This window comes from Toxoplasma gondii, chromosome VIII (genome assembly GCF_000006565.2).
Source record: "Toxoplasma gondii ME49 chromosome VIII, whole genome shotgun sequence".
Lineage (NCBI taxonomy): Eukaryota > Apicomplexa > Conoidasida > Eucoccidiorida > Sarcocystidae > Toxoplasma > Toxoplasma gondii.
In genome coordinates this window covers 1,537,010-1,556,699 of record NC_031476.1, presented here as the reverse complement: position 1 = coordinate 1,556,699, position 19,690 = coordinate 1,537,010, and the positions used below count along the sequence as shown (strand labels likewise).

The 19,690-nt window shown below is 56.0% G+C and overlaps 2 protein-coding genes across 2 annotated transcripts; one reads left to right on the top strand and one right to left on the bottom strand.

The window, feature by feature from the left end:
* Positions 1–1,747: 1,747 nt before the first annotated feature.
* TGME49_231800 (helicase, putative) lies at positions 1,748–11,726 on the bottom strand (the record flags this gene model as incomplete). Its single annotated transcript, XM_002368010.1, has 6 exons — positions 1,748–2,939; positions 3,979–5,433; positions 6,119–7,445; positions 7,992–9,708; positions 9,981–10,108; positions 10,727–11,726. 6 exons carry the CDS (start codon positions 11,724–11,726, stop codon positions 1,748–1,750), a joined length of 6,819 nt encoding a protein of 2,272 aa, XP_002368051.1.
* A 3,249-nt stretch (positions 11,727–14,975) lies between these two features.
* TGME49_231790 (hypothetical protein) lies at positions 14,976–19,020 on the top strand (the record flags this gene model as incomplete). The annotated part of the gene is made up of 2 exons (XM_002368009.1): positions 14,976–16,598; positions 16,903–19,020. The coding sequence occupies 2 exons, from the start codon at positions 14,976–14,978 to the stop codon at positions 18,976–18,978; spliced, it is 3,699 nt and encodes a 1,232-aa protein (XP_002368050.1). The 3' UTR covers positions 18,979–19,020.
* Positions 19,021–19,690: the final 670 nt, after the last annotated feature.

Sequence of the window (19,690 nt, the reverse complement as noted above, 5' to 3'; positions counted from 1 at the left end):
GGGGGGTGCTTGAGACGCGATTCCAGCGAGAAGACACTGAGTGTTCGAGAGGCTTTGCACCCAACAAAAGCTCTTCTCACCTTGAGGGATGAACGAGCGGAAAGGCCGTTGAAGAAATCGATCGGAACCTTGACTTTTTCACAGTTTCTCGCTGAGAATCGGCTGTGCACGCCGCACTGCTGCAGAGCACGGACGCACTCGCTCGACACAAGGATGGCGGACGGTTCCGGGAAAAGTTGAAAATTCCCCTCAGGACACACCAGCGTGGAGTCAAACGTGACCAGCTCTCCCCGAAAAAGCGAGAAGCGGACGATTCGCGTCTTTCGCGCCTCTGTTAGGTGAAACTCTAGGCGTGAAGCACCCGTCCAGCACGAGGAAGCGGGATCCGGCACACTCCGTCTCTCAAAGGCGCAGACGAACAGTGTGGAAGTGACTCCGAGACTCCAAGAAAAGTCGCGCTTTCCTCCTCAGTCAGCAAAAACTGGTATGGGGGGTGACCGGGCTGCCGCTTCGCAGGTGACCCCGAAAACATGCACGTGACTGCGAATCGGACGTGTGGCCGGCACCTGAATTCTTCTGAGTGAAACTCGTGGAGTCTTTTCGTGTGTGAAACAACCGGAATCGCGTTTTACGACGACACAGGCACGCACAGTGTGATACGCAGCGAAACGAAAGAAGGCTGTTGGCAGCTAGCGCCGGGAAATACCCTGAATCGTGTTGCATGTCTTGAGTAAGGAAGGAAGAAAAATAAGAAACCCCCTAGAGTGTCTCAACAGGAACCTCGCCGGTGGACGATCTGGCATCTGAAATGCGCCCATGGCGTATGACTAATGAGCGAGAGCATTACCGAATTCCGAACAGAGACTTTCAGCTCCAAACACAGAACCCAGAGGAGGTCCTGGGAAAGAGGAGAGCGCGTCCGTCCTTGAAAGCACCTTCCGAACCCCAATGCAGAGGTGCGACAGCACGCTGAGTGCCTTTTCTCTTCTCTACAAGATCTCTGATGTGAGTCTGAGGTGCATCTGTACGTTCTACTTGGTTTAGTTCGCAGCAAGTGGAGAGAGGGCCTCTGCGGCTCGCCAGGGAATGAGGAACGCCAGTTTTCGCGGCATACTTTGTTTGGCCAGACAGGAAGCCCACAAAGAGCGAAAGGGGAAGTTCCCGCAGCGCTCGAAACAGCGGCAAAGCGATAGAGAAGGCGGGAGGAACCAGAGACGCATAACCAGAAGGAGAGATAAAGAAAAGAGACAGCAAGTGAGAGAAGGAGATGGAAAGAGAGACAGAGATTGGCAGGAAGAGGGGAGAGGAGGAGATACAGGGACTGCGAAAAAAGGGGGCGATCTAAGAGGGAATGAGGAAGAGAGAAAGATGGGGAAGCATTCAACGACAGAAAGAGTAAGGACACCAAGATGGAACGCGTAGACACCTGAAAAACAAATCACCTCCTCGCGAAGCGTTTTTTTTTTTGCGTGAAGCATGTTCGAATCGTTCCTTTCTCTCCAGAGAAAACACTGAATTGACAAGAATTTGAAGCTCGCAGCCCGCTTTCTATCGAACGCAGGCGCCGCCTCAGTCCGAGCAATCCCCGGCAGACTCTACCTGCAGATCAGAAACGAGTCTGGAGAAAACGCGGTCTGTGGCTGACGACGAATCAGCAAGGCGGCCTTTCCAAGCGCATCCTCTACAGACGACATGAGAGAAAGACAACTGGCAAAAGAGTGCAAGAGTTTACACCCTCTAGAACCCCTTAGAGAGCTGCGAGGATGTCCTCCAGGTCCTCCCGATCTTCCTCTTGCTCTCCCCAACTGTGTGTCTTCATTCTTTTCATGCTTTCTAGCCGTTCTCCACCCTCCTGCATTCCCTCTGCTGCTGTTGGATGTGTGCTGCGGCTTCTGTCTCCGTTTTCCTCTGAGCCTTCGCCTTCTTCCGCCGCGACTGCCTTCGCTTTTTCCGTTGTCTCCGTCGAGTCGCCTGACTCGTCCCAGCTGAGCGTCGGATCTCTCTCCCCTTCAGAGGGTTTGCGTTGTTGAGTTGCCTCTTGAAGTTCTTCGTTTCGCTCTTCCTTCGCCTTCCCCCCTTTCCCGCTCCCGCAAACCTCTGAGTCTCCTCCGCCCAGCTCAGCTCGCGAAACAGGTGCGAAAGACTGTGTGGCAGTTTTGCCCCGATGCCAAGAGGCAAACGCAGGAATGCCAGCGATCGTCTCTACTGTGGATTCTCCTTCGCTCTCCTCACTTTTCATTTGTCCGTTCTCTCCTTTCACTTCTCTTCCCCTCGCCTCTCCTTTGGTGTCGTTCACCCTCACCAAAAGAGGTGGAAAAACGAGATCTCTGCCTGAACGTGACAAGGCCTGCAAAGCGCTCTGTGAAGAAAGCTGACTCAAGTCCGGACTTCGGTTTGGTCCCGGTCCGCCCCCGCATGCGCTCGCCGGTTCGTTCTCTTTGCCAATTCTCGCTTCGCTCTCGACAGACGCCGCCTTCCTCTCCCCTCGCGACCCACTGTCCTCAGTCTCTCTCTGGATGCTGCCGCCGCGTTGCTGTTCGTGAGCAGGCAGAGGAGTGCATGCAGCAGAAACAGTTTTTGCGGCGGACTTCGGGACAGCAGCGGCAAGGAGGTGCATGTGGGCGGCGACGCGCGGGGCGATAGAGAAGTGGGCGCGGAGTGTTTGAACGAGCGACTCGCAACTCGTGAGGCTCTGCAGGTGAGGGGAAAACCAGCGACAAAAAAGCGCAGAAGATGCGCCCATCTCTGGCAGCCTCTGGGGGAAGACTCCGTGGCCTGGCCTCCCAAGGGAGACTGCAGACGAAGAAAAGGAGGAAGTAGAGAAGAGAGAGGAAGAGAGCGAGGAAAAAGAGGAAGAAGCCGGTGCGAAGGAAGCGCATTTTGAGGAGGAAGGGAACGCATGTCGAGAGTCGAGGAGAATGACGACGCCGTAATCATGTCTGCGTGCGGTGGAGACAGTGACAGAGACGACAGACGTCGCAATGGAGATGAGCGCAGGAGGAAGAAACCGAGAAGAGAGACAGAAGGTACTGGCGAGAGGCAGAGAGACAGACGAGAGGAGCCTTGGAAAGAGAAGAATCGGATCCGCGAGAGAAGTGAAAGTGCAGAAGTAAAGAAAATCAGGACGCGAGAACGGGCTGTGCAAGAGATGCCAGCCTTTGTCGCGTCCACATGCAGGAAAAGCACTCAACAAAGAAGAAAGAGAACAGATCCGGACATGTCCTTCGACGCACGGCGTTTCGACTGAATATCCTGAGAAGCATCATTCATGTCTCTTCTCTCTGGGTTGTGTAACGCGAATCTGAAATAGTGGACGGGGAGAGTTGCCGCTTCAATGGCGGCTCATCGCACTCTGAGGCTCCAGCAAATTCAAGGGGTGGTTTCTTCTCAGATTCGTGTCCCAGTTCATGTTTCTGTTAGATCAGTCGGTCTCCCAAGAACGAATGCTGTCTCCAGTTTTCTAGAACCACTAGCACCTGTGTCCGGATATCGAAGTCTCTGTTCTGAATTCGGCAATGGTCTCCGTCGCGAATTCTTTAACTAGACGTTGAACGCTAGCAAATGCACAAGAAGCTTCTGAAGTGCATTCGAGCTTCAGAGGGCTTTCAAACAAAGACCTTTCAGCACTGCAGAATAGGATGGAAACGTTCCTTGTCTGCGGCCAGAGCATCCAGCATTAAGAGGCAGCTAGCTCGTCAAACTCAAGACTCCAAGACGTCGCTGTCTGTCGCAAATCGACTGCTTCAGATATGAGGGAATGTATGCAGCAGCAACTCTGCAAAACAAAGCCGAGACGGATCCGAGACTGTCCTGCCTGCCTCTCCTACATGGCTACACAGCGATGTTTTATTTCTGCAGCATGTGTCACCTCAACTGTGGTCTCCGAACAGACAAAGGCCCCGATTGTCTGTTTTGCTCGGTAACCTCACCCCACTTTCGCTCAAGCACGCGTGAGAGAACATGTCGAGCTTCGCTTACTTGTGCCGAATGCACCTCCCAATCGCTTGGTTGAGAGCCCTGTAGGCCTGAATGATGTACCACCTTCTGCCGTCGAGCCAGGCCGTCGGTTTCGCGTCCTTCTCCGTTCCGTTTGCCTGCGCGGCCGTCGCGACGAAGGGATTTTGTCCGTCCTCCCTGCCCATGCAACGGCTCTCCTTCCCTCCGGTCTTCACGGGCTCCGCCGCACAGGTGGAAAGCGTTCGTTTTTCGCGCTCAGCCTCTGAGGCGCGCGTCGCTTGAGGCGGAAAACCGCAGGAAGAGAGAGAAGAGAGGGAAGCGGGAGACGCGAGAGACGCGGGAGAGGAGAGAGAAGCATTTGGGGGGCGAGCGGAAGTTGTTCTGTCCGCAGTTGCCATGTCAGAAGCACAAGAGAGAAGGTGTTCCGGAGAGAGACTGAGGGCGTGAAGTGCGTCGTTGAATTTCATTTTGCTTTCGATCTTCGGGTCTCTCAACGCAGGGTACGGGATGCCGATGCAGAGGACGCCTCGGCAGTACGCGTCATTGAACGACAAGCCCTCACTCATTTTTCCGCGGTAAACGGCGAGCATGAGTGCGTGTCCTCTTTCGTCGACGCTCTCGCAAAACATCTCTTTGGGGTCTCTCTCGCTCTCTCCTCCAGTTCCCCTCCGCGAGTCTTCCTGCACCTCTGCGTCGGATCCCAACGCGTCAGAAGCGCGAGACGAAACGGTTCCGAGGACATCTGTTCCCCGCTCGACGATGACAGTCTTCTTCAGCTCTTGGAGTGCCGCCCAGACAGACGGAGCGTGGTCAGGCTCTGCGTTTCCTCGACTTCCGAACGGTCTCTTCTCTGCAGGTCCCGCAGAAGCGGCGAAGCTTCTCCAAGAGGCGCCGCGTCGCTGCCGGCTCTCGGGCCTCTGCGAGCCTCCGCTCCAGAGCCGCTGCGCCTTCTGAAGCATGCTGAAGGAGGGAAAGAACACGAGAATGCCCCCCGGAATCGCCTGCACCAGACGCACAATGCACCAGCCCAGATGCAGAAGAAAAGAAGGATTCGTCAACTGCCGACTCGAGCACTCCAGCGGCACAGACCTCCCCGGAGACCCCGCGGGTCGACCGACAGAGGCGGACGCAGAAAGCGACAGCCCATCGCCGTGAGTCGACCCAAGCTGGGAAGTCGACAGGCGTGGACCTTGGGAAGAACAGAGAGCAGAGGAAGAAGACGAGAAGGAAGCCGAGGAAAAAGACGATCTCTGCGTTGAGTTGGTGAGTCTCGAAGGAGACGCAGCAGGCGCAGAGGACGAGGAAGGTCCGAGGCCTTGAGAGTTCGAGGAATCTCGGCGACGAAAGTGAAAAGTAGAGTCTCCGACTGGCATCGTTTGCAGACAGGCGATGGCAAGTTGCGCAGGCGCCACGACGTGACTCGCCCGAACCGGCGAGGGCAGCAGCCGTCGCGCGAAGGAAGGCCCCAGCTCTGACCTGCGTTCGGAAAAGCAAAGGGATCTCCGGAGTTTTGTAAAGGCGTCTCCTCATCTGACAGTTCAAGTGAAAAGGAGAACGTGACACTTTCAGCCGCGAACCTCGCGCATCTGAGCTGAACTGCAGAGGCGTCGACGTTGTTTTCGAAGAACGGAGACAACGACGCGGGCAACAGACGCCTCTCACGGCGCTCACAAGACTCATGTGGCGAGAAACATGGAGTGACACATAGGCACTGATATCGACGAGTGCGTAAGTACAGTCTAGAGGGAAGTGCATCGGTGCTTTAGCTTTGAAGAGGAAAAATATGCAGAGATTCAGATTTACGTCTGCAGAAAAACAGTTTATGAAGATCTCGTTTGGTGTTTAGGTGGGCACAGACAGGCAGTGGAGAGAGATGACACACTTTCGCCGCCCGAACTGCCGTCAGAGTTACGAGGGAAGAAGCGGCAGTGCGTCGAGGAGAGACAAGAGAGGAAAGCTGAAAGAGAGAAGAGAACAGGAGTGAAGAGAAAAGAGAAGAGCGACGAAAAGAGAGGACGAGAGAGGTGAGGAGAGCGGAGAGCCGCAGGGTGGAGAAGGGGGAAGAGAGCCTAACAGAAGAACTCAGCGAAAAAGAGAGGGGACCAGGACGAGCACAGAGAGAGAGAAGAAACGAGAGAGAACAAGGGACGAGTTTGCTTACATGAGAGACTCGATGGGTTCGAGAGTGCCGGACGCAACGATGACGGCCCTCGCTTGTTGGCTGATCCTTTCAAAGGTGACGGCGGGGGCGAGGAGCCACAGGTGAAGAGACACGTTCTTCAGGAGGTTCCTGAACCTCCAGTCTTGCCCGCGCTCGCCACTCTCTGCACTTTTGCTCTCCTGCTCGAGATCGTCCCCTCCGGCGGCTGTCCCTGGAAATTCCGCCTTGGCTTCTCTCCACTCAGAGTCGGCCCTGAACAACCCTGCTGGCTGACAAGATCCGCGCGACGCCTCCCGACGGAAAAGCAAAAGGCGCTCGACCTCCTCCTCAGGCAGTTTTGCAGCGAGGCGCACTTGGTAGCAGTTGGGATGCGCGGTCAGGAGAGAGAAAATGTATACTAGCTTCTCCAGTTCCCTCATCTCGCGGCTGTCTCCCCAGTTTGCCTGGTCTCGCGTCGCGTTCGACGCCTGCAAAGGATCCGCGAGAAGCAGCAGACGGTGAATCTCGTCCACCGCGGCCTTCACCTTCTCACCGTACGTCGCCGCCTCTTCGCGCGCCACGCCCATCTCGAGCAGGAAGTCCAAACAGCCATCTAAAGACTCTGCAGAGAAACGCGAGTGCAAGCGTGCAGCAGCACTCGAAACAGAAGACGTGGAAGCGGAGGCGAGAAACGAAGGAGACGACCGAGACCAAGGCGAAACCCCCGGCCCAACGGCTCGGTGCTTGATCTCTCCACCCCACCTGCCAAGCGTCACCGTCATGGTGTCTGCTTCCTCTCCGCCAATCTCGTTCAGCACCCTGTCTGTCTGCCAAGCAGTCTCGCATCCTCTTCCGCGACTTACACACGGCCTCCCTCGTCGCCTCCACGCCAGCTCTGCACCCAAGTCGCCTCCGTCCCGCTGTATGGCCCTCGCGAGGTCGTCCGGACTTCGCGTCGCCTTCTCTCCCACGCGAATCAGGCGCCCTAGAAAGTCGAGGAGAGCGGGGAGAGACGCAGAGACCAAGCGGCGCATGGCCTCCGTTTCGACGTCGCCTGGTGCGTGGCCTGGCGCTGAAGAGACAGAGAGGACGAAAGAGACACTCTGCGGGGACTCAGGAGGCGGCGACGTGGAGGCGACAGAAGCCAAGTCTTCAGACGGAGTGGGTTCTCTTGAGGCGGAGCAAGACGGTGGAAAACCTGAAGAAGCAAGTTGTCTTGCCACGTAGCCCCGAATCGCCTCCACCCAGTGAAAGAGCGCGGTTATCCGATGCATTTGCAAATCGAGACTCCCTGCGTCTCTGCAGATCGACTCCACGTTGTGGCCCTCGTCAAAAATGATGACCGAACCTACAAGAGAGAAGCGCAGCGAGACATCAAAAACGTCTGAGGAGAAGGAACGTGACCAGTCGCGGAAAAGCAAGTGAAGCGGTTCTTAGAATACGAGGGAAAAGGACTCCTGACATGCAAAGGGAAAAAAGACTGTTAGGGGAGGGAGGGGCAGGTGGAGGACTTGCAAATGACACTGGAGACAAGAAGGCACGTGGAAACAAATGTGGACGAGGGCAACGCGACCAACGGAAACGTTTCAAGACAGGTTGCAATCTGCAAGCAGGAAGACGTGTACAAACACTCGAAAGAATGGTTTGGAGGTGTTCGGCATCCTCCCTTTCGAGCGTTCTTCATCATGAGGGCCCCTCAAAATGGTGTATGCAGCGTGGAGAAGCGACCTGCGTTTTTCTCGCAGTTGTTCAGGAGCCGAGTCGAGGAAATCCATTTTTTACCAATTCTGAATGTGCCTGAACGGGTTGTCACAAAAACACCGCATCTCGGGCTCTGGGTGGAGCGACGCACGCAGCCGACTTCCTCTCCTTGTCTCCGTCTTCTGCGCCTCACCTTTCAGCAAGTCGTTGAGCTTCGAGCTGGCCGCCACGCCTGGATCCAAGACGTAATTGTAGGGACAGACGACGAGGTCTGCCATGGGAAGGAGGGCGAGAGTTGCGTGGTACGGACAGGCGCCGGCAGCGGCGAAGAGTTGTCTCTTTTTCTCAAAGAGTTTCGAGCGGGAGGCAGAGTTGCCGCTCCTGTCGGACGGTTGAGAGCAGAAGGATGTGAGAGTAAATCTTGCGAGTTCCTCAATGTCCATCGCGCCCCCTTCTTGGTCACTCAACTCTTCGCCGGGTTTCGAGCGGCCCTTTTCTTCCTCTGTCATTTCTGCTGGTATCGCGTTCGGCGGGGCGACACCTCGTTCGCTCGCTTCGCCAGGCTCCTTTTCTCGGTCGTTCTCGGCCTGGAAAACGGCTGTCTTCGCGCCCTCGGCCTGGGAGCAAAGCGCGAGGCCCGGTCGTGCGCGCTCGAACAGGCGCTCCGCGAAGAGTCTCTCGCCCAACCGAACATAAAACGGACAGAGCCAGCCGTCAGGCTGATCCAGCGCATGGTCCCGGAGTCGCCGATTTCTCTCCTCGGCGTTCTTGGAGTGCTTCTTAGAGAGAGAAGGACTTCCAAACTCTCTCCCCCTCTCTTCTGCCTGACTGAGTTTCGCCCTCTTCGGCAACTCCGGCTGTCGCCTCAGCCGCCACCAGGCGCCGCCGCCCTCGCACACTTCTGCCTCGCTCTCTGTGTCTTCTCCCTCTGTCTGTCTCTCTTTTTCTCTCTCTCGTTCGTCGATCTGTTCCACCTTGCGTCGGTCTCCTCCATCTCCTCGGTTGCTCTCTGTCTCTCCGGCTCTCTCGCGAGCGGCGCAGCTGTCCACGGCGAAGCCGAGAAGTCTGTCGAGGAGAAACGCGAAGCCGTCGGCTTCGCTTCTGTCACGAAACCGCCCGGCTTTTCGTCGCCAGGTGTCGACACGCGTCCCCGATTGTCGGCACTCGTCGTCCTCCACCAATCGCGAGGGCGCTGAGGCTATGGAGGCGTCGGAGGGTTCACAGACGGGGAGAAGAAGAAGCTTGCGGAGGAAGTTGCCGGCGTCGACTGAGGACGGCGACTCTCTTCTGCGTTTCGCGCAGATCCAGGCGCCTCGTGCGCAAGCATCGCCTTGCTGGGTTTCCTTGGACTCTTCCCGAAAGTTCTTTCTTCCCTGAGGCTTCCCCGTTATCAGGAGCGAGTCGAGAGAGCACTGGACATACTTCTTCTCTTTTCGGGCGGGGCGCGAACGCGACGCACTCGAAGGGCCTTGTTTGCCACAAAGAAGTCTCTTTGGCGTCAGCCACTGGCGTCCGTTCTCTTGCTCGCCCCGGCGCTTCAGGGCTTCATTCCGTTCTTCGGTTTTGACGAAAGACGCATCTTCTCTCTTCGTCTCTCCGCGTTCTGACCCACATCCACTGCGTCCTTCTCCTCTCTCCTCGGTCTTCTGAGGGACAGCCGAATGCGGCCCGGGGCCAACAGAGGAACAAGACGAGAAAGAGGAACACCGAGAGGAAGAAGAGAAGGAAGAGGTGGAAGAAGAAGAACGGGAGGGACAAGAGGAACAAGGACGGTCTCGGGAAAGATGTCTTGAAGCGGTGGAGAGGACAAACGAACGGAGAGAAGGATTCATGTAGGGACAGAGATGCGAGCGCGAAGCGAGTTGGACCGCAGCGGGCTGGTACGGGCTCTTCTTTAGTTCTGCAATCACCTGAAAGTGCGAGAGATGCCAAAGCAAAGGTCAGAGACTAAAGCAGAAAAGCAGAAGGCGGCGCGGGAGACGGCACAGAAAACCCCCAGGGAAACCGGAGGGTGGCAAACGTCTCCAGCAAAGAACCCGGCAATTCATGGGAGAAACTCGGAGCCACCAGAGAAAGCAGAAGCAACAGCTGGCGAAAGGAAGGCACGGCCAGCCACCAATCTCCGAGGGTGCAAGAAACTCGAGAAGCGAGAACAACGAGAAGACCACAAGCGTCTCCTCACCTGCGAGGCTTGCTTCTGCGTCCGTGTGCAGTAAATAATGCGCCCGATACTTCTGCTCTGAGCCTCCCTTTGGGCTTCTCTCTGCCACGCAAGGCCCGCGCAAAGGAGGGCTGCCGTCTTTCCCGTTCCTGAAAAAAGACAAGGCTATGTTCTCTGCGTCTCTGTCGGTTCTGCGTCACCTGAGAACTGAACGTGAAGGAACGGAAACTCGAGCTACAGCACCTGCAGCCAGAACACCTAGGAGCGTCGAGATGGGGAGACTGTCTCCTTCCCCGTCATCCACCCGTATGTCCCCTCCACGAGTGATTATCTGCAAGCAGCTCTAGCTCTTCGACTACGCACAGGCGAGTCTCTCTGGGCGTGGACAGTCTAACCAGCGGAAGAGGAGATGGGGACCTTGGAGGGGGAAGGAAAGGAGAGGAAAGGAGACGCAGACGCATTCGAACACGGAGGGGTGGGAACCAAAGGACACCCGAGGGGAGGACAAGAAGGCACAGGAGAAGCTCAAGACGTCAGGTAAGGTGAAGGCAGGCACCCAGTTCAGAGGACAGAGACGCATCGCTCGCCTTGGACCGGCCAGAGGGTCGGCGCAGCCACCGGCAGTCACGACGTGACACACGACAGACTCTCTGGGGAAAGTCGTGTGATATTCGAGGAAGTGAAGAGATGCAAGAGCTGTCAGGTCGCTCTCCAGTCTCAGAGAAGCAAGCTGTGTGTATGGTTCAGGGCTTCAGGGTATGACGCACCTGTGGGGCTCTCGATGATAGCGTGTCTCTCCGTTTGGCAGGCCTCGATGACGGCAGCCATCACTTCCTTCTGAGGCGGGAGAGCGCTGGAATAGTGAAGAAGAACGTTGAGGCCTCGAATCGTTTCTCGCCCCTTGATGTGAGAAGTTTTAAGCCGAGGGAGGACAACGCATGTGTCTTCCGTCTCTTCTCTCTTCGCCCAGCCGTCTTGTTTTTCCGACCTCTCTCTGGAGACGCGCGCTTCGTCTCCCGAAGCTCCCCCTTTCCTGGAAGGACCATCGAAAGCTTTTGCTTCGCCTCCTCCGTCTTTAGCGTCCGCATTACCGTTCTCCTCCCCGTTTTTGTCTCCATATTCTCTGTTCCGCGCAACGTCTTCAGGTCCGAGGCAGCTCGTGCATGCAGACGCGCTTGCGCGGGGCTTGGAGTCGACGCCGCTGCGTCCGACGACAACGCTTCGGAGTGCGGCGTCTACCGCTTTTGTCTCCGCTTTCACAGAAACATGCTGGGGGCGGTAGGCTGTCGAAGAAGAGAAAGGAAGCGCGTCTTTCGGAAAGGCGTTTCCCGGTCGAAATACGAAGGCTTGTATGGCTGCATGCAGTTGAGCTCCAGTCGCCTCGTCCTTCTTCACGCCTGTCGCCGGTCTCGCTTCAGGGTCAAATCGTTGCCCCACCCCCCCACCTTTGCAAGTATCAGACGAAACTAGACGCGCAGCTAGATGGGCAGAAGGAGAGGTAGAGAGAGAAGAAGAGGGAGAAGCTGAGGAGAGGCACCGAGCGTCCCGTTCCGCCCGCAGGTGAAGAAGTTTGAGACGCGCAGCTAGAAGGTCAATGGACGACGGTAGCCATAGCGAGTCGAGGAAGAGATAAGGCGGCGAGGCAGAGCCCAGCTGGTCCGCCTCGGGGGCTCCGACAGGAACAGAAGAGAACGAAGCGAGGGACGAAGAGGAAGAGGAAGAGAGGGGGCGGGAAGAAGGATCGGTGATCACTGGTGGGAGGTCCATGGAAGGTTTGCGCAAGAGGCGCGCTGAAAAGGGGAAGCGACGCCTTTGCACGCGTTCGAAGGAATGTTGTGTGACGGAGACAGCGCGAAAACGAGCGCGGAATCAAAAGAAGAGACGGAGCAAAGCGCGGACAGAACAGAAAGGAGCAAGCTCGAGAAAGGCGGGCGCGGCGGATGCCTAGGGCGAGAAGACCTTTTAAAGCTCGAGGTCATACCGTTTCCAGTCTCATTTAATAAAACAGTTTTCCGCTTAGGGGTCCGGAAAGACAGACGAGGACGCAAAACGCGTGCGTCGGGAAAAGAAATGAAACACGAAGGATATACTCGGTGGCGATCCAAGCAGCTTCACAGAGAAGAAAAGACAAAGCGCGAAGGGCGTCCGTAAGATGATAAATACAGCAGGCGGGAGCGAGTTGCCGAAGCGCCGGCGAGTGCGTGGCGAATGAGAGACCAGGGCATCCAGAAGACAGGCGGGGCAGCGCGAGACGGAGAGAGAGGGAGCGAACCCAACGAATGCGCGAAGAGCACTTTGACGCACTATTTTTGGTTAAGATTTTTTCTATAAGCCATCTTGTAGGGAAGAAGAGGAACCGCCTGGCTTCGGTCCTTAGCTCCTGCTTCAAGGCCGCACTGTTTGGGCGCCTTAATCAGGAGAAAGTCCGACGCCTCTGCGTGAAAATGGTGAGGGGAAACAAGGCATGTCTTGGAAAGGGAGAGAAAGTGGCAGTCCACAGGAAACAAAACTGCACACCGTGTGTGTGTTTTTTGGCAAATCCACAAGGACACGCGCTGCTGCGTCTGGGATGCCTGGGGGGCCCGTGGTGATACCAAGGAGGGAGCCGGATCGGGGGAAAGAATTCCGACAGTTGTTGTCTGCCAAATAAAGATGTCTCGAGATCGTTGTGTTTGTCTGTTTGATCGATTGATGGTGATTATACGTCTTCTTTTCGTTGTCGGGGCTCCACTCAAGTAACTTTTCGTGCATGGCAGCATCGCGTTCGGTCATCGCCCGGGACTTGTTCGACCGACCGATGTGGTTCCCATGGATCGCTACCCTACAAAGGCCAGTTGAGATGTGGTGTCTGTTCCGTTTTAATGAAAAGCGTAGCGGTTTACGTTTCACTTTGCGCGCCTCTGCTCGTAAATTCAGTAGTTGTAGCTCCGCTTGTTGCTGGCAGTGCGTGTGTTGCGAGTGCCCGCCCCCCTTGTGCAACTGTCCACTGTCTATACACCTCGCGAGGGAGTATTTTTTCCTTCGTTGTGTGTCACACGGGACAGGCAAGATCTGTGGTTTCGCTTTGTTTCAGATCGTAGATTTTCTGTGATTCCATCTGATTGGGTTTCCTTGAATTTCGGTGGTGCAAGTGCCTTCCCTCCACCTACAGTGTCAGTTCCGTCACAAGACACCGCAAACGCGGCTTTTTCCGACGTTGTTCCGGTTGGGGGACCCTTCCGACTTTGCGGCGCGCTTCGACAACACAGGGAGTCACGGGGCTTGCTGGTCGTTTGCCGCAGACGGCCAAAACTCTGCACGAGCAAATGACAAGACGCTGAACTGCCTCCAGAGGCACCGGGTGTGGGCCGGTGGGTGTCCTGTGCCTTCAGCGCGCTTACATTGACATCTGCGCGTGCTCAATCGAGCGGAAACGTCGCTGGAGGGTAACCGTGGATTCAGCAGGACGGGGAAGTGAAGATCGCGGCCCTCTGCGTGTCTTCTCTCGGATTTAGCTCTTCACAAAGTGGCGACCAATTGTCGAACGCCGAGCATGCCCATGCCAACAGTCAAGCCACGGAAAATCCGGACATCACACTTGAAATGCATCGGTGCGGCGCGGATGTAGATAGAACCTCAGAAAACTTTCGGCAATTTCGAAAGGACCGCACAGCTGCCTTGTCCTCGCCACCGCGCCTTCGCAAAAACTGTCCGATGGTTTTTTATAAAACAATCGAATAGCTGCATGTTGTTTTTCTTCTCCTGGCGCCGGGAAGCGTCGAATTCTTTTTGTGGAGTGTCGCGAAGTTTGTTTCGTCCTTTGCTGCCGGCATGTGGACATAACTTCCGCTTTTTTCTGCAGTGTCTCCTAATCGTATTCTTTTCACACCCACTTCGTTATTTTACCAGCAGCGAGTCCGCGGTCCTGGCTTGTTCCCTTCTGCCAGTCTTCTGGCTACCTTTTTCGTCTTCCTCTCATGCTGCAGGTGGTTCGCGTATGGTGAAAGACGCCGCTAACAGTCATCTGGCTGGTGTCTCGTAGCGCCTGCGTTCCACCTCTCTGTCTTCCCCGTTTCTTTGTTCTTCCTCTCGCAGAGAAACGTCTTTTTTCAGTGTATGTACGTATCCAAACGCCGGAGGTCGCGGACCGGAAAGGTTCTTGCATGTGCCTTGCCTATCAGAAGACAGGGCAAGAACCCTACGTTGGTTTTTCACACGCGATCGCTGTCCTGTTCGAGGCTATGCCTTCGAAATTTCCAGTGATCGCCGGTGTCACTGCAGGCAAGTTGCGGGAAGGAAGGGAAAAAGCGCTTTGGACGTTCATGTCAGTTTGTTTTTAGCCTCTGTCTGAGGTCCGCGACTGCTTGCTCACGAAAATAATTTCGTCTTTTTGAGGCCTCGTCGCCGGAATATTTGGTCTCACAGGAAAGAAGGCCGGTGCACATCCCCCCCTTTTTCTTCTTCTGTGTATCAGTCGTTCGTCGCCCGTTCTTGCATCGTAGCGAGGACATCTTTTCCGCAGTTGCCGTCCATCTGCGTTTGGCCTGTTCCACGTTTTCCAGAGCCAGCAAGTCGAGGAATAGAACTGTGGGATGTTTTACTGTTTCCCCTTCTGCATGCTTTTCGATGTTATCGTCTCCTCGCGTGAAACCAATACTACGTTTCGCTGCTTTTCAAGACGTCATCGCGTTTCAACTGGACTGCATTATCAATTCTCGGCCACCTTGGTGCTCTCCCTCTCTCGGCACCACCGCTTGCATCTCATATATGACTAGAAACGCGCCACGCCGATCTTCGTTTTCAGGCTTGGCTTCTACAATGGAGCCTGACCGGGAGTCTCCGTGTTTCTGATCGTCTTTATGTTCACGAGCTGTTTCCTTCTCTCTTCTAGGACAGAGACACGGCAGAAGGAAGCGGGCCCGGTGCCTTCTCGCGCTTTTCCTTCATCAATCAACCAGTTCGTCTCTGTCGCGCTTTACCTCCCCCGTCTCTCTTTGCTGTCGAAGATCTTCGCGCTTCCTCCTCGAATCCTCCGCCATGCAGATCTCATTGGCGTGCGAACAGCCCTCAGGAGCCGAGGACGAGGAGACCTGTTTCCATCGTTTCTCCGGGGCGACAGGGACGGGCGCAGTGGCGGCAGTGGCTGCGTTGGCGGCTCAGCAGCATCAGCAAAATCTGCTTCTTCTCGCCTCAGATTTGCAGACAGCAATTCGGCGATGGTGTCCTGTGTCCGGATCTTCTTCTCGGGATTCATCGACGCCTAGCAGTGCCTTGCATGCGGCGGGAGGCACGTCGCCTCCGGGCGGCGCCCGCATGCGGGGCCTTTTTGCTCGACCTAACGCCAAGAAGGATGGGAAGCACGGCTACCTCCTGCGGGGTTGCAGAATCAAGAAGATTCCGCAGAGGACAGTGGCGCTGCCTAGACACCTGTACCGCGAAGAGGCGGCGATTGAGGAGGACGACGAGTTGCCTGTCCTCAGCTACCTCGAGGGGGAGACGCTCTTCGCCGCAGAGGAAGAGCCAAGTCTCCACCACGTCCGCACAGCGTCTGCGAGCTCCGCGCGCTCCCGCAGCGCCGGCACCAAGGGCTGGGGCGAGTGGCCCCTGCGACCGGAGAACGAGGAGACGCTGTCGAATGACGAGGAGGCTCAGAGTTGCTGCGCGGAGAACGGTGCCGGGACGAAGGCTGAGACTGACAGCGACGCTTACTGGGAGACACCCGAGAGCTTCTTGAACTCGGAGGCACGAAGCCGAACGCGGAGATGCAGCGCCTCGCTCGCCGACCCTGCAGACACGCAGACGAGTGGAGCGGACGAAACGGAGAGGCGGGACGCCTCTCAACCCCAGGAGCGGATGTCGAGTGCGGAGAGTCGCAGCTGCGAAGAGGCGTCGAGTCCTCTCATCAGCCTGAGGAAGCACATTCACGTCTTCCAAACCAAGTTCAGGCGCTCGGCTTCCTCCTCGCCGAGATCCGTTGTCTCTGTGGAACGCGACGTGGAAGTGAATGGCGTTGACAGGCATGACAGGCATGAAGCCGCGCCCTCTGGAGACGCTCCTGCGAACTCGCAAGTGGAGCAGGCGAGCCGTAGGTCGGAAGACGTCTCTGGAAGCCGAGATAAGAGAGGCGACGAGGAGGCAAACGGAGCGAACGAGAAAGCCTCCGCAGACAGAAGTGCAACGACTGACGCGCTCACCGCCTCCTCTGCGTCCTGCCAGGAGGAACACCGCCGCCTGAACTCAGACGACACTCCCGTTCCCTCAACCACACACTCCGACCTGTTTGGAGTCGATGCAAACGGACAGGAGCGAGACGCTGGACAGAGACAAACACCGAGTGGACAGGTGGAGACCAAGAAAGACGAGAAACATCTGAAGCCGGAGACGCGATTCGCCAAGTCGCCTGTGTCCGCCGAGCGCGTCTCACCGTCTTCGACTGTAGGGCTTGAGGGAGCCTCTCAAACCGCAGAAGAGAAAGAGCGGGACTCAGAGCCGGAGCGAAAGGACGAATCGGAAGACCGTGGAGGGCGTGACGAGCCCGACGTGCTGCCTCAGGCCTCGGACCGGCTACCTTCTCTGAGCAAACACGACAAACTGCAAGATCTAAATCCATGTTCAGACGCCGCAGAATCGTCGAGTGTTCACACAACTCTCAAAAGCGTTGTGAGTTTTAATTTCGAACTCTCGAGGACGCGGCAAAGGACAGAATGCGAAAGGGGGTCCGTTCGTCTTAGAACGGGGGAAGTGGCCACCGTAGTGCAAATCGGTAGAGTCTAGCTGTAGGAAACGTGGTGCCACGTAGACTCGTACACGCGCTAGACAGAAAGCTACACGGATGCATTTGCTCAGATAGCTGGGTAAATATCTCGGTCCATAGGTGTTGTCGCCAGGTAAGCATGTGAACCGCAAACGACAGACAGAAAGGAAATCTGCCCGCTTCATCTGGGTGTATATGTTATTTTCTCAGTGCGCTCTGTCGCCCTCCAACTCGTCCAGCATGATGGAACACACACTCGTTCGAGATCCGGTAGAAGCGGCGGTGGCAGCGGCTGCGGCAGCCATGTCTGCAGCGGCAGAGGTAGTTCGTCAGCATGCGAGTTTAGACGAAGTGAAAGCAGGAGAGGGTTCACCTTCTTCATTTCGCGATCAAGCTGATCTTCATGGATTTGTCCACTCCTGGTTGACGGCGTGTTTCGAGAGGTTGAGAGACTCTGCGGGCCAGTCGCGCGTGCAGCCGCACCAGTCGAAGATCCGGGGCGGAGAGAGCGACATGCACGTCCTCGTGGCGTTCGGTAAGCGCCGGCTGAAGGAGGAGCTTAGAGCGTACGATGTTGCCTTCGAAAAGCGGTACGGGAGACAGCCAGAGCGTCTGGAAAAGGAGCCGCTTCGGCCGCTCTACTCGCATTACCAGTATCTCCGCCGTGTGCTGCTGCGCCTTGAATACCAGCAACGCGAGCAAACCACAGCGCGATCGGTTGCTACCACCTTTGCCCTAGAAGAAAATATCAGCGCAGTCACTTCAGAGCCAGTGCAACCTGCCTCAGGCGGCAGGCGTGATTCGAAGTGGCAAGCGACTGCCTCGTCACGCGAATCTGTCAAGTCACTCTCTTCACAAAACAGTGACGAGCTAAAATCTGGAGACACAGTTATCGCTGGTGACAGCCATCGAAAGTTGGCATCGTCGCCAGCTTCGAGGCGCTCGTCAATTGGTTTAGGGCGGGATACCGTCTCTCGAACGCAAACGCAGTCTTCTAGTGCTAGTCAGACGAGCAGTGAGCCTTCGAAACTGCAGACGGCAATGTCGAGTAGGTCAGGTGGCTTGCACATCGTTCCAGAGGGCAAAAAAGCGGCAACAGACTGCTCAGGTCGCGCGCCACGAGTCACACAGCGAGTTTCACAGAGGACCGTCGTCGCGGTCAGTCCTAAACGACACGGTTCCGGAATGATTGACGCCGAAGTGGAGGGGCCTACCGTGCAAGGAAAGGCTGCAGGAAACTTCCGACAGGCGCGTCAGCATTTGACCAACAGTCGTGTGAGTGTTGTATCTCGGGAAAAGGCAGCTGAGCCCGTCTTGTCGGAGGGAGATTCGCGGAGTGCACATGCTGTCAGCAATGTGAAAGAGGCGAACGGAAGGGGTCTACGTGGAGAAGAGGCTGAGCTGCGACTAGATAAGCAGAAACTTGCTGCAAAATGGGCTGATTCCGAACACCACGTAGGCAGGCTTGTGGACACGGGAGGAAATGTGTCTCACGAAGCAGCGACAACTTCCGTGGGGAGAAGTGGTAAGGAGGATGTGGTGGGCAGCCGAGCTGTTGAGCGACGAAGACAGAGTGGCGGCGAGAAGTTCGAGGAGTCATGCCGGGACGCAGTAGGTACCACCGCTGTAGCCACTGGGATCTCTTCTAGTTCGGATCGCTTGCGACAGAAAGGGAGGCCCCCAGGCCTAGCGGGCAATGCCAGTGGCGCTACACCTCACGGTGCAGAGCGTGAAGTACCTAGCACGAGCAGCATGGAGAAAATGGCGGGGAATCGCAGAACAAATTGCGTGGACAGATCTCCGACCCGACGTGTTGGAGAAGCAGGTCGGTCGTTCTCTCAAATTGTTCGAAGTGAAAATCAAGACGCAGTGGTAGGACAGATCGCGTTGGGTAGCGGTCATTCCAGCGCAATGGTTAGTAATGAAAGACGCAAAAGCTTGCGCAAGGAGAGTGGCGAAGTGGCAGTAGGAAGTGTGGATGAGGTAGAGCAGAGACTTCTGCGACTTCAGCATGAAAAGCGGCAGCTGAGAACGAAACTTCTGACTTACCAAGCGAACTTCATTTCAGAGACGGGAAGACACGTTCGCCTCTACAAAGACATTGCTCCCATCGAGAGGGAGTACAGAAGATACAAAGATGTGAAACAAGAAATTTCGAGACTTCTTGAAAGGCAGACGAGTCGCCTTTCAACTCCGTCCCACACCACTCTCTGTCAGCGCGGACCTGATGATGACACCATACCGTCGGAAGTGTTCGACCAAACCCGGCATGAGTTCTGTGTGTAACGAAAGGAACACGACAGGACGTGTATGCATGAAACTTTTTCTTCGGGTGCAGAACCTATAGGAAGGGATAAAACTCCTCTCCTTTTCAAGAGAATAAGTTCAGTCGAGAAATTGTCGATAGAAATGCGGCTCGTGTCCGTCAGATGCTGTATAGGCACCCAGAATAACTGCCGGGAACGTACCGTTCATAGGAGCTTCGTGAAGTAGTCGTTGTGACGTCGCTGATACATCTATTACCGTAATCACTCTTCCAATGGCCAGCGAGGCGCATGTGGAGTTCGGTTGTTGTCCATCCAACACTACCGGCTAATCATGGACTTCGGTGAAAGTATTCGTTATTGTCTCCTTTACGGAAAAGCACACACGACTTGGTTCTTGCTCACTGTTGTCGTTCTTTCCCCGAAATGGCACACATGCGCGGTGGCACTTACATGTGTGCAGTGGGTAGAGCACTCTGTACGAATTGGAGTACCTAGAGTATATTCATGTCAGGTTACGGCAAGGAAAACCATTTTCAGACGGGTACACAAGGGGACTCTAGCACACGTCCGCCCCACTATGGCACATAAGCGGTCACAGGAAAACATCTCAAGCATTCGTTGCTTGAAAGGGCAGCTCTCTCCGATCACATGGTGGTGTCACAGTGGCGTGTTTTCTATAGAGAATGCCCATGGAGGAGCCGCCGTGGTTTGTACCGTTCCGCGTCGAGTGG